The following is an 18359-nucleotide window of genomic DNA, read 5'->3' on the forward strand; positions in this document are numbered from 1 at the left end:
GAGATGACATAGTCCTTGCTCAAAATTTAGGTGATTACCTAGAGTTCTTATTAAGCCCCCTAAAATGATGTTCATTTCAGTAAATGTGATTCTTCTTTTAATATCATCATCTAAGCTTTCCACTCGTGCTTTTTCTGCTACAGCAATATGAACATAGTTTAAAAACCAAATACAATATTGCCTGTTTCTGTAGTCTTTTTAATTTATAGGTCAATGCATCTTTAAAATAGAAACTGAATAAGAAGCTAAATATTGTGTTGTTTTTCTAATTGCAGATAAAAATCTTATCTAGCATTTAATTTTAAAAAGAAATAGAATTTTGAGAAAAATTATGCCTGCATTCTAAAATGACTTTTTTTTTGTATTACAGACTGTTACAGAAAAGCACAAAATGAATGTACCAGAAACCATGAATGAAGTTCTTGATATGTCTGATGATGAAGGTAATAATAATTTTAAATTTTTTTTTCACTGTTTGTGGTTGTAAGAAATGTCTGTTTAAAAAACCCAAAACTAACACACATTATCAGTTGGATATGGTCATTGCACATCTGTTATTGTTGTACATTGATTTTTGTTGACACATCAATTGTATGTGCTTTTCTTTAATTATTTTGTTTATTTAAATCATGCAGTTCGTAAAGCCAATGCCCCTGAAATACTCAGTGATGCTGAATATTTGTCAGATGTTGAAGAAGGTATTTGTGCATTTTTGTATTGCACTGATATTTAGCTTAATCATCTTCCTTTTATTTCATCTGTCTGAAAACTAATCCTTTCAGATAATTTTCCTATTATCCCACTAACAATAACTTCTGCTTTACAATTAAAAGTGCTTTCAAAAATTTTTTGAGCTATTGCTGATAATCCTCTAACTTTTTTTTCTGAATTTCTTATGATTTTTTGATCAAATTACCTTCACTTTCTTGAAATAATAATTTTGTTGCTGGTTCTATAAAGTGAATAAATGTTTTCTTGTTTTAACTGAAAATGAAATACTGGACAAGAGGGTAAAATATCAAAACACGTTGGAAGAAATGGCTAATAGTCAAAGTCTATGGCAGAAAGAACAAAGTTCTTGGTTTTTTTAAAAACAAATTACTCTGTTCAATTTTCTTGTTTTTCTTTAGTCAATCTCTCTTTCCTCATCCCTATTGATGTATTTACTTCTAATTTTCATAGCATCCAAGCAGCAAGGTGTAAAAGATATTTCAGTTCTTTGTGCGCAGCTCTTGTTTAATTCATGCACTGAGGCTTTTGGTTTGTTCCCCATCTGTCATTGTGCAGTTCCAAATGGATCATGTTCTCACCATACATACATGTTTCCCAAATTGCTCTCCTGGGCCATTGTCCTGCTCAAAGCTCTGCGTTGTTTCAGCTGACAGGAACACTGATGCATGACAGTGTGAGTGGGCAGGGCAGGAACTTGCTGTGTCCCACTGCACAGCGAGGTGCACACCAGAAACACCCTGTGGGGAGCCTGGGTGCTGGAGCTAAAAATGTCAATTGTAATGTATGGGATCCTTTTGAAAGCCAGATCTGTCTGTGGAGGTTTTTTCTAGTCACTATCTCTCAGTACAACAAAGACCAAACCAACAATTAGGAATGCAGGTAGTACAAGTGGTTCCTTGCGTGTTCAGACTGTATTCTGCACCCATGTTGTTGCCAGGGGAGCTGAGAGAGTCATTTGTACATAAAGAGTCCTGCTCTGCATCGTTGTGTCTAAACTGGAGAGAGAGATCTGATGGATGGACAGCTCTGTGGCTACGGAATTGGCTGGATGGGGCACTCAGAGTTGTGTTCAAAGACTCAGTGTCCAAGGGGAGACCAGTGATTTCTGCCATTCCTCGGGGTTTGGTATTGGAGCTGGTGCCATTTCGCAGTTTTGTTGGCAGTGTGGACAGTGGGATCAGTGCACCCTCTGCAGGTTTGCTGTGTGGTGTGGTTGACGTGCTGGAGGGAAGGGATGCCACCCAGAGGTACCTGGACAGGCTGGAGAGGTGGGACCATGTGAAACTCAGAATGCTCAGCAAGGCCAAGTGCATCCAGATTGGGGCAATCCCAAGCATAAATACAGGCTGGGTGGAGAATGGATTGAGAACAGCCCTGAGGAGAAGGACTTGAGGCTGTTGGCTGTTTGGTATTTATATACAGAAGCTCAACATGACCTGGCAATCTGCACTTGCAGCCCAGAAATGTCCAGCTCTTCACTTTGAGGGTGGTGAGGACAGGTTTCCCAGCGAAGATGTGGGTGCTACATCCCTGAAAGTATCCGAGGCCAGGCTGGACATGGCTTTGAGCAGCCTGGTCTAGTGGAAGGTGTCCCTGTCCATGGCAGCAGAGTTGGAACAAGATGATCTTTAAGGTGTCTTACAACCCAGGCCATTCTGTGATACTGAGATGACAGGGACCTTTTCAAACCCAGCCCTGAGAGGGAGCTCACAAATCAGGTAACAAGTGTTCTGCAAGGCTTGTGATGAATTGCAGGCTTTGAGGTGATAACCACTGGCCTGTGTCTCTTCCCTGATTTGCAGATCTGTAAAGACAACTCAGTGATGCCCATCACTCAGTGTTAGTGGGGTATTTATATACAATGCATCCCCTCACACCACTCCAAACAAATCTGTTCAAGATGCTAAGGCACTCTGACAAATCTCTGAGCCAGAGAGCTGATTTCCAAGTGGGAGAAAGGCACAAATTTAGCAAACAAATCCACACTCTCCCTGGCTTGGTTTGGTGTTCATATCATCAGCCAAAACTCTTCAGTGAGACAGACTTGGTGAATGGCTTCTCGATGAGCCACAACCCTCAAGGTTTCTCTCACAAGAGAAATTGAAGACTTGGAAAATAGAGACAGAACTCAGGGACAAATGTCAGGAAACCACTTCCTTGTGTCTTGCTGTGCCCACTAAATAAGTATTTACATGGGAATTGTATAATTTCTCTTCCCTGCTGAGGACAGTTTGGTTTGGAGTCAAACTGGTTGAGAAGAGAAATTTTTTTTTTAAATTGTTTTTCCTAGACTGTTCTGGCAAGTCTGCCCAAGTGAGGTTAAGTGTTGGGAAACTGTTAAACCGCAAAAAAAAGAGAAATGGTGTTTTTTTGAAAGATGTGAGCATGATTTTGTGGGGAAAAGAAATGAGGGCTCACCTTCATACACAGCAGAGAGTTTGTGGAAGAGCAATTCTAATGCACACTGAGCATGTGCTGTGCTTTCATTTTTGAAGAGATTGCAAATCCTACAAATGTAAACCTGAGAGTGGGAGAACTGGGACTTTCCTCTCACCATCTCCCGCTGTGAGCTGGCTCCCTGTGCAGCTGGGAGTCCCAGCCCTGTGCCCATGCCATGGGGGCTGGTGGGGAGCAGGGCTCAACCATGGTAAAGCTCCACTCCAGTTGTCTGCAGGAGGCCTGGAAGGAATCCCCTCCTCTGGAGCTGTGCTCATCCTCTCAGCATCCTTCTGGGCAGCTGCAGGAGCCTTAATCTGGTGCAGGGAGCTGGAGCCCTGCTGTGCCTGCCACAACCCTGCCATGAGCCCTGTCACTGCAGCTCTCCCTGAAGCTGCTGCTGCTGGCCCAGAGGGGAAGGGACAGCAAGCCATGGGAGCTGATACCAAGAGGAGAGAGACTGTGAGCAGTGAAGGGCAAAAAAAGAATTCAATCCATAAACCAAATCAGGTGTGGAGAGTTTGGACATTATCAAAAACCAGTTATTCTTGAGCTTTCAATTTATTTATTTGGCCTTCAGGAGATAACAAACTTTTGGGTGTAAACCAGGACGCAGTTTTAAACCCATTTAATGGAGATGCCTGCCTCAGTAAGAATAAGCATCATGCTAATCAATCCCTGGAAGATTAGACAGATGTCCTAACAGAACATGAATGCTCACTGCCTGATCCCTGAGTAGGTGCTAGGATACAGCAGTTTAAGTGCATTTAAGACAGGTCAGAACATCACCATGCATGAAAATCAGTTACTGGTCATATTGGGAGGGGATGATTTATTTAAGCTCAGTTTTCAGAGTTTCTTTGGCTCCATAAAATTTCACAGGTTTATAAAAGTTTCAGTGGTTTGGTACTGGCTGTTCTCCATACTTTGTGAAACCAAAACCTTGGCTACAACTTGAAACATCCTCCTTTTCCCTGTGGCTCTCCCTCTTCTGCCATCAAGACAGCTCTGGACAGGCTGTGATGAAGGAGTGGCAAAATCCTCAGGTATCTTTAGCAGAGCCAAATGACAAATGCTCATCTGGATCCCAGCCTATGATTAAATTTTGTCTGGGACTTTTCCCAAGCCACATGATGCCTTCTCTCCTGCTGCCAGAGAGCCTGTATTTCTCACTGGCCTCTAAAAAGAACACCTACCCTGTGCTCCTGCAATTCCCAGCTGTAGGAGACATGCAGGGGGACCAGAAAAATAGGAAAACTTGGGATGAGAAAGATGGTAAGAGGTAAGAAAAAATATTCTGGGGGAGAAAAGACTAAAAACGTCAGAACCTTCTATCCCAGAAAATAAAACCAAACAAATTGTGGGAGGGATAGGCTGGGACATTAAATGGGTGGCAAAGTGAGCAGCAGTGCTTGCTGCTCTCCAGAAGTGTAAAAATTTGGGGCATCAGTGAAACCACAAGAGGCAGATCCAGCTTGAAAGGGCTGCTCCTCCTGCAGGAGCTAGTTGACTTTTATGACTCCTTGCACAGGTCCTTGGTGTGGGGAGCATAAAAAATTTACACGAGTTCAAAGTGTAACTGGAAGAATTGAAAAAGGAAAAAAAAAACCCAAAAATGTGTTCATGACTATACAAACCTCTTTCAGGTTGAGAAAACATGTGCTCAAGTCAGTGCCAGCTAGAAAAATGTCCTGGAGTACTTCTGCTGGTCCATGTTCCCATTCTGCTGTGAATTGTGGCTGCTGTCTGAGACTGGGTGCACTAGAACTGATGGGCCTTTGCTTTGACCCACTGCCGCTGTTTTTCCCTGGACTTTGAGCTGTCTCCTCTACTTGTGACAGCTGTTTGCCCACTGCTAGGAGGGACATCACCTTTTTCAACGTGTAGGCTGTTAGGAAGGGAAGGATGGCAAAGGCAGCAAAGCAGTGGGGTATCTGTCGGTGTTTTTTCATCGGTGCCGCATTGTTGGGCATTTCTCTATTGTTTGTGTTCAGAGTTTTGTCTTCACTCTTCCTTGGGACCTTCTCCGCAGGAATTCCGTGTGCTGAGAGCAAACACGGTGCTCAGTGTTACCTGAAGCGCAGAGGATTAGGCTGCAGCACCTAATTAAAAAGAGTGGGATTGCTGAAACGCGCACCACCCATTTCGTCCCAGCCTCCCACGATGACAAAACAATGTGTGGAATTCTTTGAAATTACCACTCCTAGATGTAGCTTTTCCTTTGATGAGAGCATTTCATCAGAGTAATCGTGCCCCGGCTGGATTAGCTGCAGAGCAGGATAACATCTGATGTATTTTACAGCTCCACTGAATGGGGGGTTTTGGTCATTCTCCTTTGACAAACGATGCCCTTAAAGAAAATGCCTCCTCTGCTCCTTACGGTGGCGTAGCGCTTGTCTTCAGGTATTGCAAGGGCAGAAGTTCCCAAATTTAGTGGCTCAGTTGGTAGTTGCTGAAAGTTGCCCGGATCTCTCGCCCACCCCGGGCCCCTTCGCTTCGGTCCGGTTTCTTCTCTGGCCAGCAGCCCCCACACCGAGAGAGGGGCTGTGCCGAGAGTGGGCTCTCCCAGCCCGGGCTGGGCCGAGGGTGGGCTGCTGGGCTCTCCCAGCCCCGGGCTGTGCCGAGGGTGGGCTGTTGGGCTCTCCCGGCCCCGGGCTGGGCCGAGGGTGGGCTCCTGGGCTCCCTCCCCGGGGGGAGGCGCCGGCCCCGGCCGGGAGGGCGGGCGGAGGCAGCGCCTTCCCCGCAGCCCCGCGCTCCCTGCGCAGCCCCGGCATCAAGTTACAGAAAAACTACACCCTCGCAGCACCCCTATTTACATACAAATAACTGGAGTGCCTGCATTTATGTCACCATTCGAGAGGCTTGCCAAGGGAGGCTGTAATCCAATCAGCAGAAGCTTTAAAGGGATGTCTGCAGAGTGATTAGAAAGGGATTTTTATTTTTTTTTAACGTACTACTTTTCGTTTTGTTTCATATTTGCAAAGAACTTTAATCTGAGTTGAGAGGACAAAGATGCACATGTCCTAAAATACATACGAAGAGATCAAGATGTTAAGAAGATCTCAGTTGATGTGTGGAAAGCGAATATGACCCACAGGGATTAGTTTGCTTGTGCTGGTTTGGAGATTAAGTCTAAATCACTGCTTAAGGACTAATAGGACTAATAGGAATTCTTGGAAACACCAGGGGAAAAAAAAAATCTTATAGACCAGGCTGGTGAAAATGGCTTTCCAAAACAGTAAGACTTTTTAAAGTTTCGCTTGATGTATGATGTTTCTGTTTCGGGTTTTTGAATGCTTTATGGTGTATTGTGGACATTTTAGCTTTTTAACTGCTGCTTGAAATGCTGGTTGTCGCTGGGCTGGAGGAGAAAGTTGGTCTGTTGGTTTGCCGTTTGCAAGCAGTAGCTGAAGGGGTATTTTTAGACTTGATTGTTAGTTTAAAACCAGGGCTCGCCTGTGGTTTCCTGAGTTTAGTGAATGGAAACTAGTCTAAACTCCTTGAATGGAAGCGGGAAACGTGAGTCTGGGCTCGGGAGTCACTTACCTTCGGGATCGCGCTGTTGTTAAACTTCTCTGTTGTGCGATTTAAACGTAACACACCTAAAACGCGTTCACAACAAAGGAGCAGAGTGAATATCGGCAAGCCATGAGTTTGAGGGGAGCGCTCTCAGCTCAGCTCCGCTCCGCGCTGTTGAGGGAACGGGGCGGGGGGCGGGGGGGACCCAGCCACCGCAAAAGGCATATTTTGGACGTGCTCTGTCAATGCAGGAATGTAGGTTTGCATGATGTAATGGCATGCAAATGCTCCCCGCCGGGCAGCTGCTCCGTTAACCCTTTGTGGCGCCTGCCCGCCTCTCCCTACGTCTAACTTTACTTCCTCTTGGGGTATTTTTTTTTGGATAAACCAGCTAAGGATCTCCTTCCGAGCGGATGGCCGCGTCCCACGTGTCCCGGCGGTGCCCGGGGTCCCGGCGGGCCCGGCTTTGTCCCTCACCGCGGGGATGGGGCTGGGGCAGAGCGGGGTCGGCCAGCGCTCACCTTCGCACACCATCCTGGCACTGTGGAGCGCTTCATTAAAAAAAATATAAATTAATCTTAAAAAGTCCCGTCTTACATTCAAACTTCCAAAGGTATTGAGAAATACCCAAGGTGGAAGGCGGGCCTCTTCCTTCCCTCCTCAGCCTCCATTCAAGCTTGCTGCACTTTTCAGGACTGGTGGGCAAACAAGCTCTCACAGCCGGGGGTTGGTTGGGTTTTGTCGATTGGTTTGTTGTTTTGTTAGGGATTTTTTCCCTCACACGGAATGATCCAACTTTGTCGGCTCAGGCTTTTTTCTTTTTTCCATAAGGAAAGCAAAAGTGAGTGCAATGATGCAAAGTACAGAGGAGCTCTTTAGCTTGCTGAGACGATTGGGCAAAAGTCATCCCTCGTATAACTTTATTGGCCTTACGTCAAGGTGGAATTTTGCTTCTTTCGTTTGTCCCCCAATAAAATCGTTTTCTCAGGCACACTCAGAGGGTGGATAATTAACATGCAACGTGGAAAGAGCCTTAGGGAAAGTGGGGGTGACTGGATTGATTCCTTATTGGCGAGCAGGGAAGGGCGTTATGACTTACTAAGCGCGCAAACATCTGCCCTACGTGTAGCTCTGATTCCAGCCTGGCTTTTGTACCGGCAGGTGAGGATGCAATGACAGGCGATACAGACAAGTACCTGGGACCCCAGGATCTGAAAGAGCTGGGAGATGATTCTCTGCCTGCTGAAGGATACATGGGCTTCAGCCTGGGAGCCCGCTCCGCCAGGTACTGTATTTGCTGCTTCTCGTGTTCGTGTGTCACCACAGGAACAAGTTCGTCCAAACCAAGAGCTCTCCTCCACACAGCTCTGGAGTCTGTTTTGAAGTGAAGTAGAGGGAGTGTACATCCTTTGAAGCATATGTTCATTGCAGTTTTATTTCATATTCTTTATTCATGTTGGCTTCTTATGGCAATGATACACAAAACTTAGCTATTCACTTTTTCTGGTCTCTGTTCATGCTCTGAACACCTCCAAGGTACCTCTTTGCTAGCAGTCTGCAGCTGCTCTAGAAACTGATCCAGAGCAGCCAGCAAAGCCTGGTTTCTTTTGGTTACTACTGGTCAGACTGATGCTCACAGTAGAGGGCTCCTTATTGGGTCTGTTTTACTGAAGAAGGTAAAAGCCAGAAAAACTGAATGACAAGTCATTTTGCTATTTGGTGCTTTTATTTCTTTAAAGGTGCTAGTGAGTAAGCCAACTGAGAAAGACAAAATTAAAAAAAAAACTGCTCCTCCCTCCTAAAAAAAAAAAGAAAAAAAAAGAGGCAAGTTTCCCCTAATTTTGTCGGAGGATTTATTTTGGCAGGGAATGGATTACATGTTACTAAAAACAGGCCAAAGTTCCTGTGAACCTGATAAAACATTGTAACATAAGGTGTTGTCTGACTCATGTTAATTTCAATGCAGGTATTTCCAGATCAACATTTTTGATTTTATTTTTGTATGTTGCTAAAGCCTTCAGTGTGTGTTGCTCAAAACAGTTAAAACTGTGTGAGCAGAGATTGCTTCCATAGTTGTGGATTTGCAGTGTAGTTACTGACAGTTGAATTGTACTGAAGCTAATAATTAAACCTCATAAGCTGGAGCCCTGAGGGCTTTTTCCTATGCTGTAGTTTAAAGATCTGTTTTAAAAAGTGAGTTCATTGTCTAGCAGCAAATGGCAACTCCCATAAGGTAAAGCTTAGATGTCTACCCTTCAGTCTTGTTTCTTATGGCCACATTAGAAATGCAAGCATGCAGTGGAAATTTGCTCTTTAGTAGTCCCCAGCCATGTTGTGCTTGATTTACAATTTTTAGGGAAGTTAATAAGTATTTATGAGATAATACATTCATGAGAAATGCCAAGATGCTTTAAGTAGTCCATTAGCCAGAAAATCAGCAAATTAGATTTGAAGGGAGAATCTCATGTCAGAGTGAACTGAATTAGCAAAGTTGACATGCTGCTTTCCAGCCTGGTGTGAGCAGTGTGATCTCACAGCCCTGCCACTGTGCTCAGGGCTGGAGCAGGGCACTGGGGAAGCAGAGGGAATGTGCTCTGTGTGCTGAGCATTTACCTGACACCTTTCACCCCTCACAGCTCTCTTCTTGCAGGGAGTGCTCCCTGTGCAGGTGGGAGAGCAGATTCCACAGTCACCATCTGTTAGGGAGATCTGAGGTTCAACCCCATGTTATCTTTTTTTTTTTTTGAGAGGACTGTAATATTCCCATGCTTCTGGTTTTAGCAGTGCCATTACTATTTGTTGCTGTGTAGCTCATTTTTTGCATTGCCCATGTTATGCTCAGAGGAGACAAATACAGTTGTTTTTTCCTGTGAAGTATTTAATTTAGCAAAAAAAAAAAGTATTCTGTGGATGTATCTTACTGCTGATTCTGAGTGTAACATTAAGAAATGAACACATTAAATATATAAGCCATCCAGCCATAACATCTTGCTTTTCCTGTCTGATTCTTTGCTTTCTATTTCTCCTGTTTCTTTTCCAATGTAAATTGCTTTAGTCCAAAAGTCAGGTAAGAAGGCATGGCATCGTGTTTCATCTCTCTCATCTTTCTGCTGCTGCCATTGCTCATCTTCATTTTATTTAGCATTGGAAAGTGACATGCTTTTATTTTGGGGAGCAGGGGGTTCAGCCCTAAAGAGTGTCCCTCTGTTATAACAAATATAACTTAAATTCTTTATGCCCTTTATCATGTAAAAGTCAGCTTAACATATGCCTACAGTGTGTAATTAAGATCCCAGTTCTGCTTCCAGCACAAGAAGGGAACGTGTGCTAAGGGATTAGAGAAATTCAATTAGCAACTACTAAATGCATGAAACATGTTGTAGAATTCTGAGTGTGAAAAGTGTTGCTAGTTCAAAAGTGTAATATGTTGGTGGATGTTGCTTTGTATTAATTCACCTTTTTTACTACTTTATTTTTTGTCACGTAGCAAGCATGTCTAGGCCTGCAGCATGTTTTTAGCACATACCATAATGTACCTTCCAGGGCTAAATGTAAAACACTCCTACGTTGGTTTAATTGCAACACGTTAAGAGTGATCATAGTTATTTCTGAGCAGTTTAACATGCACAAAATAATTCCCAAACATCAAAATCTGTACTTAGTTGTCATTAAGCAAATTTATTTCTCCTTTCATTTCAAACTTATTACCCTTTCCTTTCTAACTATAGGGATAACTGTGGTGTTTGTAATAATGTCAGAAGTGGTTCAGCCACAAAGAGAATGACATCACATAAAACTTGCTCTTAGTTAAACCTAGCTCAGCAACCTGAGCTCTGTGGGCAGGCACTGTGATGTACCCACAGCTCCCCTGGGACCTGCCCTTGTGGGTCGCCTTCAGGCTTAGGGCATGGAGATATTTATCAAAGTTCATCTAAATACATGAATACACCTCTCTAGATTTATTCTAAAGCCACAACATTACTGCCAAAGCAGTAAGCATCTGCTGAGATTTTGCTTATGCTTATTGTAGAGAAGGGAGTATTTAACTATAGCCAAATACTTCTTATTCCATTTTCCTCCTTGTATTTATTTCACAGATGATGTATATTTTGCCATTTGATGCTACCCCTGGAAGTTGCATGTATTAATTTTTTTTTTTATTTTCTGTTCACCTCATTGTCACCCGCGCTTTCTATGATAAATGGTAAATACAACAGCCTCCGCTCCTTCAGTTCGGATAGGTCCTACACGCTCAACAGGAGCTCCTATGCCCGGGACAGCATGATGATTGAGGAGCTGCTGGTGCCAGCCAAGGACCAGGTATGTGCTGTGTCCCTGCCACTGGGCAGCTGTGCTTCATTTCTGCAGGGCATGGCAGTGTGGAGGCCTCAGCTGTGCTTCCAGAGGCTCTGGCTGCTCTCTTAGCTGGTGGAGAGGGGCAAGAGAGGAGCTGTGAACAAGAGATGGTGGGGTTGCCATTTTCTGGGTTTGATCCTGCAGGGGGCAGGTGGTGGGGGCCCTAACCAAAAGAGTCTTTAAAGGACCAATTATGTCTCTGAGTGTGGGGTTGGTTATTGGCTGAGGTCAGTGGGTGCTCTTTGAGGCTCCTGTCACGTGTGTCTTGATAAGAAGGGAGCAATGGGTTTTACACTGAGCAACCTTTGTACTGCACAGACTGGGAATTACTTTGCCTGCTCTGTCCACATGGAGGGGACTCCAACTGCTGTCCTTGTTTTTTCACTCCTGGGAAGAATTTGGCCTTGTAAAGATTAAGCTAGTATAGACACTTTAGTTTATACATCTTCCAAACACTTGTGCAATGACTAATGCAACAAAAGCAGCATCTTTTGACCTGATGATAGCGTGGGAAAGTCTTTCCAAAAGCTGGGGGTGATTGAGTGTGGTGTGCTTTGTTTGTGAGTTCCCCAGCATTTTCCCTGGTGGACTTGCTTCAGATTTCCAAATCTAACTGAATTACTCAAGAGTTTCTCGATACACAGAAGTCAAAGACCTGCTAGGAGGCTGGATAAAAATCCATGTGAAAATCCTTACTTGGAAAGGAGTGTGGAGTGGAGCTGTTGTTTATGCCCTGGAAGAGCATAAAGTAGATTGTAATGAAACAAAGCTTTTCTGCTGCTGTTTTCACAGAGCATTCCTGCACTGGGGGGGTTATTGATCTCAGAGGATATTTTCATGGGGAAAAGGGTTCACAAAACAGGACTTGTACATTTTAAACCTTGATTGTATTAGTCTGTAAATTCTGTTGTGGGATAAGCCATCCAGTTTTACTACAGCTTTTACACACAGTTCTGGTAGTATTATGAGAATGGCAGAAATTGGGTTCTCTTTAGCAGCAGAATGTTTGTTATTAGATTGTTACTTTTAAGTGAAATGCTGTAAACCTCCAATAACCTTAATTTGCAACAGCCATCTAAGGAGAGTTTCCAAGCTTGCATAGCAGTGATTTTGTGGTTTTGTTTGTTTTGAAGTCATAAAACAAAATCTGCAGCTACTGGCACTGGAAATTCTATGTCAGGGCTGAGCACCTAAAGCTGCTTTGCCACCTTCTAATACTTAGACTTCATTAAGTGTTCTTGATATGATGTAAATTTCAGAGCAGAGGAAGGCTTTTCAGTCTGAGAATATATTGCATCATTTTATGACACTGGCTATGTTTGGGATTCCCATTAAAGCAGATGGCAGGGATTGAGCAGCTAGGATGCACATAACAAGGCTTAAAACCAGCTCTGTGCTTAACAACTCTCAAAGAATGTGGTACTGGGAAAAAAATATCAGTCCAGTCTTGAGAGGTTGGTAGAGCCATGATTCTGTGCAAAACAAACATGAAAGCAGCAATCTGTCTTCATGAGAAAGGGAGCCCAACTAAAACTTTCTGCCATGACTTCTCCAAACCTCCATGTCCTGACAAAAATATATCCATCCTCTGGAATTCCTGTGGTTTTCTGCCCAGCCCAGCCCTAGCTTTTGGCTGAAGCAGAAGAAGTGCGTTTGGGGAGGTGGAGAATATCCCTGCCCCTCTTTCTCATCCCTCTGTACATTAATGGGCTCCTAGATAATCTCTGATCTGGCAGTAGAAAGCAGGGAGGAAAAAAACACCAGTTTGTGTTCCACCAATGAGATTCACAGGAACAAAGATCTTTGTGGTTTGAAACCAATATTCTGAAAGTCTATCTGGGAACTGAGAGGAGTTAAGGCTATTTTGGGAATCACACTACTTTGAAATAGAGTGATCCATTGCCTGTCTGTGTATGCCATTTCCTTTCCTGTGTACAGCCCAGACCTATCTGGAGTTCATGGCAGCAGCAAAGTCAATTATTGGGAATTAATTTTATCACAAACATCAGTATGTAAAAGAGTGAGGAACATTTGCCAGCCTCTTGGTCTGCTTGAGATAGCAGATCCCATCACCTTTCCCCAGATAGACTTGGGAGACTTGAAAGAGTCAAATGAAGATTTGAAACCATTCTTTACTAAACCTCACTGCCAGCATAACACGTGGAGTGTTAGAGTTTCTAATAATTCTTTAGAAGTCATGATATTCTCCATTGTTTGCATTTGGTGGTTTATTGCTGACCCTGTTCACAGGGAACTCTGAATCCAGGCCACACTGTACCTCATAACCTGGCTGGAGCAAAGTTAAAATTTCTGTGTTCTGGCATGTTACCTTGGATGCAGCAACTCAGACTAAATCCAAATTACTTCTCCATGGAATAATTTACATCAGCCTCTGAATTTAATCAGCCAAAGGCAGAATGACTCGGGCTGTCCATTAAATAGCAGCTTGCTGAATCACTTCAGTCTGGATAAATTCATCTGGGAGGAAGCATAAATTTTTCTGTTTGCTGAACTTTGATATTACACAGCCTGGATATTCAGTTATGCAACCAGCAGGGTCCTTGCCAGCAGAACCCTCAGTATTTTTATACACACATTTGCATCTAAGGCTGCCACACCCTTTAGCAATGCATTTTTAATCTCCCTCAGTCCAGGGAGGGAACACTGGGACCTGACCAAACCCAGAATGGATCCTGTGATTTAATGTCACTGACATGTACTATCTTCTGGACTGCTTATATTCCAACTTACACAGGAAGATTATTTTTTTTTCTGCCTGCATGGAAAATCCAGCACCTCTACAGGCTGAAAAGATGAGATTCACAGATGTGTGCTGTGTGTAAGATGAGTGGGTCCAGCTATCAGCTTTTCCTACTCCCTTTCTCCACCAAAATTATTAGCTGCAAACTTTGGGCTTTTGCTTGCTCTACATATGTCCAAAAGATCTGTTTGATTGCACTTGGTCTGAAAGGAATGCTTTAAAAAAACCCAGTCACCTGGTGTTACAGACCATGGCTCAGGACGTGGAGCTGGACTGAGGAACCCCACCCCGGTAGGTGGGGGTGTGTAGGCAAACCTAGAGCACATCCAGGTGTGTAGGCAAACCTAGAGCACATCCAGGTGCAGGAGCACCTCTGTCTAACATAGATTATTTTGCAGTGATGGTATTTCCTTGGAATTTATATGGCTCTGTGTTTAGCTTTCCATATCCCACTGCTAAGGGAACATGAGTATTTTTCATCTGTTACAGGAAACCTGACCCCACATTTATTTGTTGATGTGTGTTGATGTCCTGGGCCTCAGTGCAGTGACTCTGTGCATCTTAGCAGGCCTTTCAGGGACAAACACCAAATTGTGTTGTTCCTTTTGCCCCGTTTCTTGTGTTTCTTTGTTTTGACCTAGTTTTGATGATGAAGTTTAACACCGAGCAAAACAATAAATTTATTTTTGTTTGTCTAAATTTTTACAGTGCCTGAGACAACCTGTGTGACTCTTAAACACTGTTTGATATCAAAAGTAATAACGTGCTCAGTGTGAGCTCCTACAAATCACTTGGAATAGCAGAAACCCACAGTGTTGGCTTTCCTGCCTGAACCACAGGCTCTCCAGGAAATGTTGGAGAATCCCTAGAATCTTATTGGAAAGACTAAGAAAACTGTCTTCATTAAACTAAATTACAACACGGTTTTCAAATGGCACTAATTAAGTCCACTTAGGATGCTTCAATTGTCATTGTTTTGACAGCTCATTTTACCTTTTATGTCTGAGGGTGTATTTTGCTGTTTAGAATCTGTAAGTTTGCCCTCTGTTGTTGTTGTCTGTGCTTGAACTGTCAGGCCTCAAGTACATCTGTTACAGCACAAAGTTTAACAAAAGAGCCTTCATAGAAGCCTTGAGCTAGGGAAGGGAGGAGGCAGGGAGCCAGGAGTGACAGAGCAAAGCTGCACTCTGCAGGGGTTTCTGTCAAAGAGCAGTAAATTACAGTGTCAATAGTTTTTGGAAGGAAACCTGGGAAGGAAACCTCATTTCTAATAAAAGAAATGCTTAAAGAGTGCAGATTTTTGGAAACCCCAGAGTGATGGGAGTGTTGCACATTCTGGCCAGCAACACAGCAGCTATCTGCCTGCTTATCTTGTGGAAGCTTCTCAGGAGAATTACTTTTGTGTGTTTATGACTGAATTTGCCAGATTTACTTCTAATGCTGATATTTCTGTTCAAAATAATTAATTTCCACTACTAGCATGTGTCAACATCTAAAAAAACCCCAGGTGGGAATAATAAGATTTTAGAAGCTCTGGTTTGACTTGAACCCATTGGAATTGATTTGAAAAGAGCCCGTGAGGTTCCAGTCCAAACAGGCTGCTCTCTCTAGCTGCATTTGCCTCTAAGCAGCAAACAACCTACTTAGAGGAAACACTGGCATTTTTAACACCATCTTGGGTGAACATTGTGTGTTGCTTCTTCACTTACTTGTATTTATGATGGGGAGGTGCTTCTTCAACTGGGGAGATGCTTCTTAAACTGGGGAGATGCTTTCATATCACCCTGGAAATAGAGGAAACAGTATTTGAAGTTTAGTTTCCTAAGACAAGAAAAACAGAGGAAAGCAAGTATTTTGCTGGAATAGCTTTGCTGCCCAGTAGGAGGATTTGTAGTGTGAGGGATGTGGGGCACAGGATGTGTGAATGTCCATGTGTGTGGGCAGTAGGAGAAACGAGTCACACCTCAGGGAGTTAATTATAGCACACAGGGTTAAAGCTATTTCTGTCCAGATGAGTAGGGGCAGTGGCACTCCACAAAACAGTGCCCATGTTGGTTGTGTAAACCCAACCTCCTCTCGCCTTCACAGCCTCACTGAAACTCCCAGGGAAGTTATTCCCAGGGAAGTTACTCCCAGGTTCTGCTTGAACAAGGATCTATCCAATGGCATCCTCTGAGGGGTGGTATTACACTGCCTGTCTATATGGTGTATGACTGCAGTACAAATGGTAATTTCTTTTTTTTTTCAGTCTTTTTAACCTGGCACATTAAAGTAAGTAAAGATTGGGGAGAGACAATCTTGAAACTGAAGGAAGTGCAAACAGTGGGCAAAAAGAATGTTTGAAGAGACAAGGGTTTGTGTGTGTATTTCATGTTTCTGTTACAGGATTTCTAGTAATTTAACCCTGGAGGTATCAGCACTGTTAAATGGAAAGGAACAGATCTAAATTTAGCATAATTATATTAACAACCTTGTATTTAAGGCAAGTGTTTCTGAAGTTAATTTTAATTTTCAATGTATCTGTTTTGTTTTGAAGCACCTGACGTTTCAAAGGGAGTTTGATTCTGATTCCCTCAGGCACTATAGCTGGGCTGCAGACACCTTGGACAATGTTAACCTTGTTTCCAGTCCCATCCATTCTGGGTAGGTCACTTAACAGCTTTCCTTTATCTTTAGATGTGGAACTGTATTGTTAGCTGCAGAATAGAGCCTGCTGTAATGGCTGATAACATGTCTGTTCCTGCTCCACTTGAAGCCAGTGGCAAAATTCACACTGACTTCAAGGAGGGTGCTTAATAACAGGAGTCAGTTTAAATTCTTGAATAGCAAACCAAAAATTGCTTCTGAACCTAATTTGCTGAATGCCTAAACATTGTAATCCTGCAGGCTTCTCTTTTGGAGTCCTGTTTTGCTTTTTCTGTTACTTATGCTTTGCTTTCCGTGTCACAAATGATTTTGTTTGCATTGTATTAAATTATTTGGAATATGGAATCAGAGATAGTATGTTATGTTTTCTGTTCTTTCATAGAGGAAAAATGGGGGGCTTTAATTTGGGCTCTTACTTTATTTATACTTCAAGCTCCTGCCTAGTCTCCAATATCTGTAGTTTGATTTTAGTGGTGCTATTTGTTTACTTATGAGTCATCACTGTAATTTAGGTGCTTCTTGACAGTGCCTCACAGACTTGATTTAAATGCAGTAGTAGTGATGTCTGATGCATATTGTAAAAATTTGCAAATGAATGTGTAAGTAATCTTTGCATATTATTAGATTGTCTAGTGTAAATATTTGTTGTTTAGTTTTTGAGATCAGGACATAAAATCTCATATCTGCTTTAATTTCCTTCCCCATTTTGTGACTAATTGCATTCTTATCATTAAAATGAGTGTGGCACATACCAAAATATTTCATTTCCAATACAGCAAGCCCCACAAATCTAAAGCTGCAGTCCCACAGTGCACATCTGCACCTGCTGAACAGATCTATGCAGCAGTGGATTTTTCGGTCCCAAGCTGATAAAACACTGCACATGATCAGTGCTAGCTTTAAAATGTCAAGAATTGCAGTATGAAAAGCTGAAGACTGTTGGTTATTATGGAATGGTGCTTTGGAAAGGACCTCAGAGAGCTGGTAGCCCAACCCTTTCCTTCTCTGTAGGATAAAATATAGCCAAGCTATTCCTGAAAGATGTTTAATGTCCTAATAATTGCTAAAAATAAGAGATTCTCTAGGCCCCCAGCTTCAGGAGTCCACTATCTTTTGTTTTACTATTTCTTACCCTGATGATCAGCTTAACATTTCATTGCTGCAGACTCAGTCTGTTTCTTACCCATGGTGGATATCCATGGTCATATCCATAGTGGGCATGGAGAACAAGATCTTACTGGTCTCTTAACAATTGTTTTCCTATCTCTGAAGACATGTAATCCTGTCTTTTAGGCCAAAATGTCCCAGACCCTCCTCAGTGGTGCTTTGCCCATGCCAGCAGGTTCCTGCTGCTCTGCCCCAGCTCTCCCCTCTTTGATGAGAGCCTGTCTGTAAGACAGGAGTGCCACCTCCTTGGTCTGACACATAGCAGACTTAAGCAGTCCGACAATGAGAGTTATCCTTTTGGTAATTCCAGTTTCTGATGGTGAATGTTTGTCATCTGCTAGAATTTCTTGGCTCTCTCTTGAAATCCCAAAGTTTGGTTAATTTTTACTGGTGTTGTGTTAAAGTGTTTGGTTTCTCCCCTCTGTTTGGATTTGTCTCTGTGGTATTTCAGTTTGCTGGTTCCTGCCCCTTTTTCCATTTTTTAGCAAGAGAGCTTTTAATTCTGATCCTCTTATCCAGAGACTTTTCAGACCTTTTTTCTGTGCTGAAATTGTGAAGACATTTAGCCAGGTACCTGTGTCAGGACAGCAGAGTGAAATATGCCCTTGAAGTTCCCTTTCAGTGAAACAGGAAAGCACTGATGGTATCACTTCTGAGCTAACTGCTCAGGTGATCCTGCACTTACCTTTTCTCTTTTGTACCTCCATTGCCTGCTGAGGTACCTAGGCAGTACTTCCACACA

General features: G+C 43.1%; 1 protein-coding gene across 7 annotated transcripts in view; it reads left to right on the forward strand.

The window, feature by feature from the left end:
• The window catches only part of ANK3 (ankyrin 3), a 339095-nt gene that overhangs the window by 259647 nt on the left and 61089 nt on the right, over window positions 1–18359 (forward strand). For 3 of the 7 annotated variants that reach the window (XM_050975984.1, XM_050975977.1, XM_050975978.1), the window contains exons 22-26: window positions 371–443; window positions 636–698; window positions 7849–7972; window positions 10905–11007; window positions 16341–16447. In XM_050975984.1, coding sequence (XP_050831941.1) covers window positions 371–443; window positions 636–698; window positions 7849–7972; window positions 10905–11007; window positions 16341–16447 — 470 coding nt within the window. Of the gene's footprint in view, window positions 1–370; window positions 444–635; window positions 699–4425; window positions 4451–5989; window positions 6407–7407; window positions 7529–7848; window positions 7973–10904; window positions 11008–16340; window positions 16448–18359 lie in introns of those variants that run through there. The other 4 variants (XM_050975979.1, XM_050975981.1, XM_050975983.1 and 1 more) reach the window with 4 other exon arrangements.

The sequence above is a fragment of the Serinus canaria genome, chromosome 6 (assembly GCF_022539315.1).
Source record: "Serinus canaria isolate serCan28SL12 chromosome 6, serCan2020, whole genome shotgun sequence".
Taxonomy (NCBI): Eukaryota; Metazoa; Chordata; class Aves; order Passeriformes; family Fringillidae; genus Serinus; species Serinus canaria.